This window comes from Mesoplodon bidens (genome assembly GCF_964165515.1).
Source record: "Mesoplodon bidens genome assembly, chromosome: 6".
Taxonomy (NCBI): Eukaryota; Metazoa; Chordata; class Mammalia; order Artiodactyla; family Ziphiidae; genus Mesoplodon; species Mesoplodon bidens.
The window spans coordinates 88,160,715-88,173,246 of NC_138162.1; the positions used below are offsets into that span (position 1 = coordinate 88,160,715).

The window sequence follows — 12,532 nt, forward strand, 5'->3', positions numbered from 1 at the left end:
ATCTGGTTTACCAGCTTGCTGGCAGTGCTTGACAATACCTTTGATCTAAATCTCTAAGCCTTATTCCAGTCTGGCTTTTTAAAAAAATACAAACAATTAATTTTATTTATTACATGTTCTTACCTCTTTTGTCAAGTTGAAATTTGATGACAAGATAAAAACTGAGTTGTCAGTTTAGAGAAATAGTACTACTTGAATATTTTTTCCTATGTGTAGTCTGGATTTTTATTAGTTGGGAAGAATTTCTCATTAGTCTTCTGACTTTTTAATCTATGGACAGGCAGGATCAGTTCCAGAAGTTGTACTGTTTCTCAGATAATTTGGAACAAATCAATAACAGATCAAAATTTTCGGATTGAAACAGAAAATTGCAGTCTTGGTTCTGTAGTGGTAAAAGGGGGTTGAAGGAGAGGGTTGCAAGATTTATTTGTACTTATTCTGAAAAGCATTTCAGAGAGAATAAGTGGGAATTTTTCTTCACTTTTTGGTGTTTAAATATAATAGATGGGTGTATGTTCTTGATAAAACACTTAATACAATAAATAGATTCATCTTAGAACATTTTTCTGGCAAAGAAACTGCTGTATAAGAACAAATCAGTTGTGAAATGTTATTCCTTTTTTTTTTTTTTTTTTTGCGGTTCGCGGGCCTCTCACTGTTGTGGCCTCTCCCGTTGCGGAGCACAGGCTCCGGACGTGCAGGCTCAGCGGCCATGGCTCACGGGCCCAGCCGCTCCACGGCATGTGGGATCCTCCCGGACCGGGGCACGAACCCGTGTCCCCTGCATCGGCAGGTGGACTCTCAACCACTGCGCCACCAGGGAAGCCCTGAAATGGTTTCTTAGTAATGTTTTGTTACTGTTTTATTTCAACAATACTATATAGTAGTGTTGTTCCTATTTTGATGAGAGAACAAAAACGCAAACATTTGTTAAATAAACAATTGCTTTTGATACTTTGATAAAGGAATCTGTCCTTTCTCTCAAGTTTATTATGTCATTAAAATAAAATTTATTTTTTAAGGAAATCATAGGCAGAAATAATCAAAATAAAAATTAGATTTTTTATTAGGACTATTTGAGGGGATGTAATTCAGTAAAGGTGTAGGCTTAACTAATTTTTTGTCTTACTTAAATAACTAATTTGTTACAAGTAATGAAGAAAATATCCGATATTGTGTGCTTTAGTATTTGTTACTTTTTAATGAAGGGATTGAACTGTGGCATTCTTTTCAGTGTGTGACATTACTTTCCCGTGATGCAAGGTAGTTAATAAATTTTGCAATGATTCTTGAGTTGGGGTGTGAAGAAAAAAGGGATAAATGGTTTTTCTCGCTGTTTCTCTGTTTCATCACTTAACTGGTCATGCTGCTAGTCCACTGGCCGTCACCACTTTGGGGTTGGTTAGTCTGTCAGCGTTCATGTGCCAGGTGTCAAGTGCATAACCAAGGGATTTCATAGAATGCCTTTTTTGTTAAGTTGCCTTTTTCTAAAAACTTCTGCCCAAACAGGTTTTTTGTTTTTTAAGTGGAATGGTCATTATTTTTATTGGTTCTTTTTATTGGAGGGTGGCATAAAGGAGGGACATTATAGAAGGAGGAAATAGAATGGTAGTGAATTGAGGGTAGGAAAATATTACGTGGGGGACTTTTTTCTTTTTCATGAATATATTGATGGATCGAAGAAAACGTAATAGAAGTGTCAAAATTGTTAATGTATTTAACAAACTATGGCTGCAAACACAATCATTTTGTTATATTTTGGCATGAACAATTGTTCTTTTATGGAGGCCATTAATCCTATTTTGGAATATCATGGGCATCTGAAGGCAATAGTTATAAGTTCCATAAAGCATTGAATACCATGATAACATCCAGTAACCCTCACAGCAGTATTTCAGAATCTCTGCCTGTTTAAATGGGCTGTGAATGTACTTGCTCAGGGATGCATGAGCCGCATCACCTATAAATTTGATTGGAAGCTACAGCACTGGCATAGGCTGATGGATAGCAGATTACAGCCCTGATTAACCATGTGATTCGAAGACTGGGAAATATATTGTCTAAGCAAGATTCATCAGATGCAATCAGAATTTCAAGTGGTCAGATGAAATTCAAATGTATATTGTGGCTTTTCCTCCCCTGGTGCTTTTCCTCCTAGGTTGCCTCTTTTCCCCCTCTCTTTCCCCAAAGCTGAAAAATACTTCTTTGATGAATCTGCTCCTTACCCTAAAGCTGTCTGTTATTCATCAGAAAGCAGGTTGCAGTTCAGTGAGCAGAAGAAAAGATTTTAATAGAAGCTGTGCCAAGAGCTGTAATGCATCATTTTAGGGCCCTAATTACATTACAATGACAAATATCAGTGGTGACAACAGCAATAACCTACATCCTTTAATGGCTGTGCTGGAAAAGAAGTTTGGGCCCCAGCCATTAGATTAGACTCAGTTTCAAAACATAGGCCATTAGAAGTGTGTGTCCACAGTATTATTGGCTGATCGCTGAAGCCCAGTGGAAAGGCCTGTAAATAAATGATGCCTCCCTAAAGCTGGGTCCTGTGGGACAAAAGAGGCAAAATTAGATGCCCATGGAAGCAGCAGTGTTTCCGAGGCAACTTTAGCTTTCAAAGTGAGGAATGACCTGCTTAATTTTATGAAATCACACACACACACATGCTACCCCTCTGATGCCAATTAGCCTGACCAGGAAAATCCGTTGGTGTGACAACTTAAAGAAATTAAGAAGTCTTTTAGACAAAAGGAGACCTTTAAAGAAAAAGTTTGGCAGGTTTCTACCCCCTTTTTTCTGTTATGTATGTAACTTAACATACATGAATCAATAAAACGACTTTTTGGCTTTTCTACATTTATTTTTAAGGAAATGTAGATTTTTTTTCATAGTTGCTCAGACTTAACATGGCCTAGGCCCCACATTAAAGGAGACAAATAAGTACCTCTTGGTCTTTATTTTGACAGATGAGTGAGTTTCCTTAGGGTAGTTTTTGTTGCCTGGGTTATGTAGGCAAACTAGAGAGCTCAGTTTTCTTATGTGCCCACACATTTTTCAACCCTCCTAGCAAGGGACTATTTTATTTATGTAAACAACATAATGAGGAAAATATGCTTGGCAGATGGTTCTAAGCATTAGAATCATCAGTTTGGTTTGCCCCAAAGTATCTCATTATCTTTTATTCTCTCCCCCTCCACCTCTGCCTACAAAAAGCTTAACAACCAAATGCCTCTGAGACTAGTGCTTTCAGTCTGGTGCATGCTGCTCTATTTTCTCAGCTCGCACTGGAATTTCACCCTGTAACCACTGTGGTATGTTCGGTCCAGGTGGAGAGTGGTTTGGTGATTCCCATTGCAGCTTTTCATGGTGGTTTAAGCATTCTTAAAGGATAGCTAAATGCTCCACGGGGCCAGGGCAGTAAATTAAATCAGGTCAGCACAGTTGGGTCCTTATTCACTGCTGCTTATTGGTACTGGGTTTTTGTCCATCCTGTTAGGAATGCAGGCTGGAAGGGAGAGCTTAGGTTTGAAACTTCATGGTGAATTTGTGTCTTCTCTTGGCTGGCAAAGTTCTTAAGGTGCTGGTATTTAAAAGATTGCATAGCCACAAAGTCAAAAGGGTTGCTGATGAAAGAAGGAAATCTAGATTGTGCAAGTGGAGTGTCGCTGTCATTCTGGTAATGACTTGGCAAGAAAAGGAGAATTTTTGTCCTCCTATAAAATGGGGAACTGACCCTGGATGGGATTTACATTAAGAATGTCTCAGGAACAGTAATTGCTTTATGTTTTCTGTCTCCCATCACTTCTTGCCTCTCCTTTTTCCCACTCCATCATTAAAAAATAAGCTGTTTTGATGGATGTTAACTAAACTTACTGCAGTAATCATTTCACAGTATATATGTAAGTCAAATCATTACGCTGTATACCTTAACCTTATAGAGTGCCATATGTCAATTATATCTCAATAAAACTGGAAAAAAGTTTTTTTGTGTATATGCGTGTAAAACCTTGTTGTCTACATGTCACGTACTAAAGTATATAAGGAGCTGTCTGATGATGTAAATTAAGGTGAAGATCAGTGAAGTTCTGGGTAGCTTTTTTTTTTTTTTTTTTTTTTTTTGCAGTACGCAGGCCTCTCACTGTTGTGGCCTCTCCCATTGCAGAGCACAGGCTCCGGACGCGCAGGCTCAGCGGCCATGGCTCACGGGCCCAGCCGCTCTGCGGCATATGGGATCTTCCCAGACCGGGGCACGAACCTCGTGTCCCCTGCATCGGCAGGTGGACTCTCAACCACTGCACCACCAGGGAAGCCCCTGGTTAGCTTTTTAAAGAAAACATAGTGGTGGCGTTTCATTTTTTTTTTTTTTTAACTTTCTGTAGAATCCTATATGTCTAAAATTTGAACACTTACCAAATTAATAGAGAATAAGCTCTATTATCTGACATTATTGGGACTTTTGCAGATCTATAGTACAATGGTAATTAATGTTCCCAAGGTTAGTCACCATATATAAATAATTGCTTTCTGCTAAGTATAGGAGGATTTTAGCATGTTCTAAACCTCTGCACACTGAAAACCCTGGTGGGACACATTTGGAAATTTTAATGGTTGACAAAAACATGCCAACAATTTATAACTTTTATAAATTTATAAAATTTGTTAGGAAATTTATAAATTTCCCAACAATTTATAACTAAGGATCTGAAGTAGTCAGCTCACCTGAGTTGGTTGGGTGCTGTTCTTTAGGGAGGTTGGGGACTTGCTCATGAAATCTCAGTGCCTGTGTTTAAAGCAAAGGCTGCAAATGTCGAACTCCAGTGAGTTACTAGGTGAGGGAAGTTGGGGTATAGGGAAGAATGTATCTTTACCATCTAAATTTAAAAAACGCAAGGTTTTATGTAAAACCACATTAGAATGAACAAGGGTCCCGTTGAAGGCTTCTGAAAACAGATTTCCAGTCATGAGAACTAAATTCCTTTCTATGTTGTCCTGGTGCTTGAAGGTTGACTTTTTAAGATGAATGCTGGTTAATAAATTATGCTATTAATGTGGCACTATTGTCACTGCCTCCTTTTAATGGGCTTGCTGATGAGAGTTTTCCTCTTCCTTAGGAAATCCGCCAGCCAGAATATAAAGTGTGTTTTTAATATCATCCTGTTAATATTTCGGGAATTTGTAACCAGCTGACTGTTCTCTTTATTGCTTTCCTTTCCTTTTTTTTTTTTTTCTTTTCTTTTCTTTTCTTTGCAGGCAGAGATTGTCAAGAGGCTGAATGCTATCTGTGCACAAGTCATTCCTTTCCTGTCCCAAGAGGTAAGGCAGTTGGTTTCAAGCATTGGGCTGGAAGGTACCATTTTAGTGGTTTTGCAGATAAAACTGACTCCTTGGCCTTGTCTGTCTCTCGGTGTTTGTATTGCCCATTTCTAAGATACAGTGTTCGCATTCCAACTTCTACACCTTATTAGCATTCAGTGGAATATAATTGTGTTTATACAATGGATTATTTTCTGATGTGCTAAGCAAAATTCAGTTGTTAAATCTTTTGCTGTCATTGGACTATGTAGTGTTGCTCAGAATTATGACTTTGTCATAATGGCATCTAATAGGGGAGATTGAAAAATTGCCCAGAAGACAAGAACTTGTTCTATACTTTTGTCACTGGGCATTAAGAGTTGCCAGAAGATATATCAAACAGAAAGCCTTTACATAGTAAACAAACTGATGTAACTTTTGGCTAGCAACTTCTAAAAAGTTACTTCTTATTACCTGATGAAGTCTTTATATTGTGGGTGCATTTGGGAAAAAACACAAAAGATGGAGTCAGTGGACTCATTTCTCCGAGTACCATGGACTTCACGCCTCGCCAAGCCCCCACGTGCAGCTCACTTTGCTTTCTTCTGCTCCCACTAGTGGAAGTGTGCACGCTGCCCACAGGTGCATACATGGTGGAATGAGGAGGTGCAAGTGCATGGTGGCTTTTTTCTTTTTTTTTTTTCCTCCTCTGCTTGCTTGCTAGCTTGCTTGCTAGCTTGCTTGCTTGCTTGCTTTTAGTAGTTACAAAGTTTAGGTGCACCAGCTGGAGAGAGAGTTTTTGCTTCTGGACTACTGAATCCTTCATTTGCTCAGGTAAGATAAGCTGTGAGAAGGAAGAAGCTAATAAATGGAATAGCTACACATCTTGCAGCCACAGTGCTTGGTGTTGTGGGCTGGAAGGCACCGAGGCACTTCCCTCCTTCCCTTCAGTTGTGTCACTGCTTTTCAGGAGAACAGTTCACCCGCCTGCCTGCCAGTGGGCATGTGCTGAGGTTAGCATGCAGCCGATATTTGAGCATTCATGTGTGTTATAGATATGTGGATCCCTATCTGCCTTCTTACTTGGTCTGAGCTGGGTTAGACCTCAGTAACCATGAGGAACTTTCATGGGAATATATCCTTTGGGGGCGCTCATATTCACAAACCATGGACCTCAGTTAATATCCTGAACTCAAACGCTCTTCTGGATCACAAACAACAAAGGATGTCTTTCTCGTCCTTTAGCTGTGACCACAAAACCACCACCCACTATATTCCCATTTACCTATTTCTACTCAGGATTTGCTTGTTGACTAGATCACATGGAGTGCTGAAGGAGGGTCAAGGGGCCTGTTTGCATTTCTTTCGAAGTCTGGCTGCCCTTTGCCTGATCCAGACCAGCGTGTATTTCTTCTTACTTTAAGCAGCTCTGCTTTATGGAGGTGGTGAATGGGAAGAATGTGTAACCCACCATGCTGTGACCAGGCTGAGATGTTGTTCCCCAAGGCAGAGGGAAAAGTTAGAATTTTCCCTGGGGTGGTATTAGATTTTAGGCTTCTGAAGACACAGACTCCTACACATAATCACCAGTACAGCTTATTCCCATGGCATTTTGCAGGATCTGTGGGGTTATGTTCAGATGTGGGAGGAGATCTTGGGGTGTTGGTGGAGCTAGCTGATTTGCCAGTAGGTCGTTTTCCCACATGAGTTCTGTTGTTTGTGTGAGCAGGCCCGGTAGGAACAGCCTATGTAATGGTAGTGGTGCTGAGCAAGACTGGACTGGAATGAATTGGCTAAGGAAGTCGTACCCTGTAGAGGAAAGCCGTGGGGAGATACTGGCAACTGCTTTTCTGCCTTAAGCTGGGAGGATAGGCATCATAATCTCACTACTTACTGTTTATTTCCCCAATACTTTTGACATTTCTTGGTTGAAATCCTTGACATGTGTAATGGAGATGACCTGTGTCATGGTGATGACCTGTGTCATGGTTTTCTAAATCCTGATGCTGTGTATATCTTTTCTTCTGCTTGCTTTGGATTTAATTGGCTCTTCTATTTTTTAGTTTCCTAAGGTGTGTGTATACCTTTTAATGTGTGGGCAACAGACATGTTTGTTGCCGTCCAGTCCGAGCCTCTCGGATGTTTGTGTCTGAACGCTGCCCACCTTGTTTCCTCTTTTGGGCATTCTGTGAGCATCGCACTACTTGCCTCTACCCTGAGGCAGATGGACTGTAATCTGGAGCGAGGGCAGGAGGCAGGTTATTAGAGGAAGATGAATTCTATTTCCTGTCTCTTCAGAGACATGCAAAATCACTGTTGCATGGCTGCAGGCGTCACTTGGTGCTAGGACTGAAGGCTCTTAATCTGATCTTTTAACGCTGGCTCTCTGTGTGACAGTCTCACTGCCAGAAGGGCAGCTGCGGCATTAGAATTTATTTCAAAATATTTTTATTTAAAAAGTAAATGATTGTATTTAGAAAAAAGAAAAACATTTCCTGAAGACTAGTGCATAAGCTACAGGACAGTGGTTGGAGGGGTTTTTTGGAGTTTGGCAGGAACAAGAAGTAAATTTACAGAGATCTAGATAAGTCTATTTTTAATTTAGCTCCCGTGTGCTGACTCATGTACCTGCTTAATATTGCTTGTGTCTAGTGTACCACAGTTTCTAAAATTAAAAAAATATGTACTGAATGACAGCTGTCGAATAAATTTAGTTTTAACTGCAAGACATTTTGGGGGGAAGTAAGTTGTATAATTGTAGCTCAAGGACTCGAAGTGTGTCTATGTATGTAACATCAGAGAAAAGTATTTTCCTATTAGATTTCACCAAAACACTTAAAAAAATGATAGCCAATATCTATTTTAGTGATGTGCTTATTGCACGTGTGCACAGCTACTTCCAAAGTTCCAGGCATTAAACAAAGATATTGCCGACTCTTTTCATTAAGTGAGTAATTGTCACTTACAGTTCTTAAAATTTCACAGGATCCTTAAAATCAGGATTTAGAGAAACGTAGTGAGTGAGTCCTCACCTGTCTGAAGCTGTTCTTTTCTCCCACTTTCTTTTGGCTTCTAGGGATGGGTAAGACTTTTCGGAATTCTGCTGCCCTCAGATTTCTTCTGTAAAAGGCGAATCTCAAAGCAGTAAATGGGAAGTTCTTCTCTGTCTCACTTCAGGTCTCATTTGCTGAGGAGGAACTATAACCAACTTCCTGTTGGCAGTTCCCTAAGCAAGAGCTGGCCAGGGATGATGACAGTCACATCTGGGTCGAGTCCTGGCTTCCCTGTTACAAAGTGCATGGCTTACTATAACCTAGTTAAGCTGGGTGACCTTTAGCAAGTGATTTGCCTCTTTAAGCCTCAGTTTCCTCATCTGTAGGATGAAGTTAATAATAGCATGGAATGCATATGATTGCTGTGAGGATTCCCTGGGATTGTCTGGTGCAGCTTAGCACATAGTAATGAGTGGCTCCTGAGGCTGACTGGCAGTAGTACTAGCTGCAGCAGCAGCTGAGAAGCCCAGAGTTCCCTTCTGAGAGGACCTGGAGCCAGCCCTCCCTCCCCTTTCTAGTCATTGCCCTTTGGAAGAGTGTGTATTGTTTATCTTCCTCTCTGATGTGCTTATAGGGGGAAAAAGTATCAAGTAAAACAACCCAGGGCTGTGAACTAGCTAAAAATCTCCATGAGGCATATTAGGTAGCCTCAAGGGTGATTCTCTTCTAGCTTCCAAAATTAATTTTCCAATTTAGCAAACGCCCGTCTCTCCCCAGCCAGCAAGCAAAGATCCAAAACATGACAACTCTTCAAGGTGTTCACGCTGTAGAGTTCGCCTCAGAAGACACAGTGATTTTGGATGGGGTCTGTGTTCTACACACATTGTGATCTAGAAAAACAAATTTCTCAGTCTAGTTGGGGGACTGGCTGTTTTCAAAATACCTGGTGGCTTAGTTGGAGTTAGTTTTGTTTTTACAAGTAGTTTCTGTGGATGGGCTCTTTATCAGCGATTTCAGGATATAGCGTGTAGACGCTTAGATCTTAGTGAGCACTCAGCAGAATTGAAGGATGCCAGTAAGTACTGACTTATCTCCAGTGCCCCCCAGCCCCCCTTTCCAGGAACATACCTTTAGGGCGATTCTAATGTAGATTGAAAACTATGCACCACTTGTTAAACCCTGGCAGCAAGGCACAGTGTTCCTGCTAACTTGGAATCAGACCAGCTCTGCATCTTACTGGCTTTATATTGGGAAAGTTGATCTCTGAGTTGTAATACTCCTGTAGATGGTGAGAGTAACCCCATTTTTACAATGTGTACTATATGTATTAAAATGTAAAGCACTTCGGATAGTAAATGCCAGTTTTTGTTGTCGTTGTTTTTAACCTTTTCTGGGAAATGAATTTTATTCCAGCTTATTTTGGGCCCCAAGACATTTGGAGAGGAGGGAGGGACTCGGTAAAAAACTGGGAAGAGTTGAAGGTAATATTTGTGAATGGACGGGCTGGCTGGCGGTCTTCCTGTGAAATAAGCTAGGCTCGCAGCTCCAGGGGCTGCTTGCAACAGTGGGTGGTTAGCTCCACACAGGTGATCTTTCAGAAGGGCAGGAATATTTTATTTTTTTGGAAAGCCTCTGAGTATTGTCTTATCCTGTTAGATTAAGCATTAACTAAATGTTGGGCACTAGCTGAGGGTCTTACTTAGAGGACAGTTGTGCTTTTTGTACTTTTTTCCCCTTGGGTTATAAAATAGTTTATTTTTGAGATGGGCAGGGTATGGTTTGTGGTGACTAACAAGGTTTTCTTAAGACGTTTGAGAACTTCAAACCCCTAATAGGCTGTAGGTCAGTAATGTATTACATGATGGTGACGTATTGCGTGATAATTTGAAGTCTTCTTTCCTCAGAGTACCATCTGTATTTTTCAGAAACTTGTTGCTCCCCTAACAAGGAGCAGAGTTCATTGGAAGAGTTATGTTATGTGTGAGGCAGTGTGAAAAGAGCCTGAGGTTAGGCAGACTTGGGACCAAATCCTGGCTTAGCCACTTGCTTCTTTTATCATGTTGAACACAATACTTTATTTTTCTGGGCTGCAGTTTCCTCATCTGAAAAATGGGATACCTGCACTATAGGGTTGTTATATGAGGACTAGTGATAATGTGAAAGACCTAGCTGGGTATTAGGCTGCTTTAACAGAGATGAAAGGAACAGTGGTTTAGGCAAAATAAAAGTTTGTTTTTCTCCCACATAACAGTTTGCATAGAAGCAGCTGTAGCTAATTTGGTGACTCCACGATGTTGTAAACTCAAGTTCCTTATATATTAATGTTCATCGTCCCCAGCATCACCATGTCCTGCCCCAGCCAGCTGGAAGGACGAGAGAACTTGTGCTTTTTCTTTTAAGGTCATGGTGTGGATGATGCTCACATTGTTTGCTCACTTTGCAGTGGCCAGTGCCTAGTTACTTGCCCATAGCTAGCTGCAAGGGAGACTTGGAAATGTAGTCTTAGTTGAGTATGCCCACCTAAAACTTAAACTAATGTCAAGAGAAGGGATATCAAGGGACAGCTAGCAATTGCTTCTAGACACAGTGCTGTGCACAAAATAAAAATAGTGAGCATTATTATTATTACCAGTGTTGATTTGGAGGGAAGTCACACTGACCCAGTGGTGTATCTTTATGTGACAAACTCTAGCTCTGACTATATAATCAGCACAACTTGTATTTTAATCTATCACATAAAATATAAAATAATGCAAAGTTCTTGTTACAGAAGTCTCCTCCAAGGTCTGAATTGTAGGGAAAAAGAATCACCCATCAGGCATTCTTTATCATTCATACATGCACGGGGGTGAAAAGGAACCCCCATGAACAGTGATAGGCCCTGTGGGCCATCTAGGTCTAGATACACAGCTTATGTTTATGCCCATATTTTTAAAAGCACAAAGGTTTTTGAAGACCCCTCTCAAGTGAAGGATGGGATATAGGAGATCACTCATAGGACTGCCATATTTTGTCGTAGACTTGCTGGAAGGAACATGCTGCTTGAAGCTGAAAAAGTTATTGTTAAGGAAACTGCTTCTCATAAGTGGGACATTTGTGAGTCCTTAAATTATAGTTCTTTTCCCCTCATCTATCTCAGACATACTCTTTTATGCATATGTCTTGTCCTCAAACTGGAGTAAATGAGATCAGAATTTTTGACAGTCTGCCTCCCCTCCAAATCATGAAAGATATATTGGATAAGTCACTCTTGGTTTTGTGGAATTATAAGACATCTCAGAAAAAGTAGCTCAGGTTGATTGCTTTGCAGCATCAAACTTGATCCATTTTTAATGTCTTGGGCCTCAAACCATTTCCAGCCACAGCCTGAAGTAACCTGAAATGTATGTACCTTACTGGACGGGGTGAGAGAACAGAAAGTGGTTCCTTATGACCAGTGGCTTCCTAATTCCCATTTGTTAAACCCATGGTCATCGTTAGATTTGGAGCAATGGCATTATCCATCTTTAACCTTATTTTCAGCAGGTCGTTACAACCAGTTTCTAGTCGTTCAGTGCCAAGGAGGTGATGGATATTGCCCTCCTCCCCTAGTCCTCTGCAATTCCATAGCTAAATTTTCTTGTTCCTTGAGTTCTATAAGCAGAAGCAGGCTGTTTGGAGGCTGTGGAGGAGCCCAGATTGGAGTGAGCAGCTCTTTTTGCCTTACATCTGTGAATATTAACAAATGAAAAAAAGAAGAATTCAAATCATTCTTTTGAGCACATTTAACCAAAGTTCTCTGATCATTAGAATTTTTAGGAGTGCAAATTTTAAGCCGCCTTTCTACTTTTATTCTTATATTTACCTAGAGAAAAGGGAACATTCCAACTTAAATTCTTTCTGGTGCAAATTTAATTTTTAATTTTAACTAACTCAAAACTGTGTTTTTATTGCCTTGTTAGCTTTTCTAATGAGTAGTAGTTGTGTTTTCTCCAGAATTCTGTAGATTAATTTGGGTGTTCTACATTGCATTTAAATAGTAGAAAATAATACACAATTACATAGTAGTGATAATATGCATTTAAGTTCCAACAGGCTAAGATAGCCAGTCAAATCAATGAATTTCTATTTTGGACTTTCCATAAATTTGGTCCTTTTAATTGGATGGAAAACAAACCCTTTCGCTGTGTTATGAGATACGGTTGTATGTCAAGTGCTGTTTATTTGGCACCTGGCTTATTATGGCGCTGAATTATTCTGAACCA

The 12,532-nt window shown here is 40.2% G+C and overlaps 1 protein-coding gene across 7 annotated transcripts in view; it reads left to right on the forward strand.

Moving 5' to 3' along the window:
* Window positions 1–12,532, forward strand: part of TLE4 (TLE family member 4, transcriptional corepressor) — a 153,284-nt gene that overhangs the window by 29,123 nt on the left and 111,629 nt on the right. For 4 of the 7 annotated variants that reach the window (XM_081236472.1, XM_081236473.1, XM_081236474.1 and 1 more), the window contains exon 5: window positions 5,254–5,316. The exons of the other annotated variants lie outside the window; for them this stretch is intronic. In XM_081236472.1, the coding sequence (XP_081092598.1) occupies window positions 5,254–5,316 (63 nt within the window). The remainder of the gene's footprint in view (window positions 1–5,253; window positions 5,317–12,532) is intronic. 7 annotated transcript variants of the gene reach the window in all.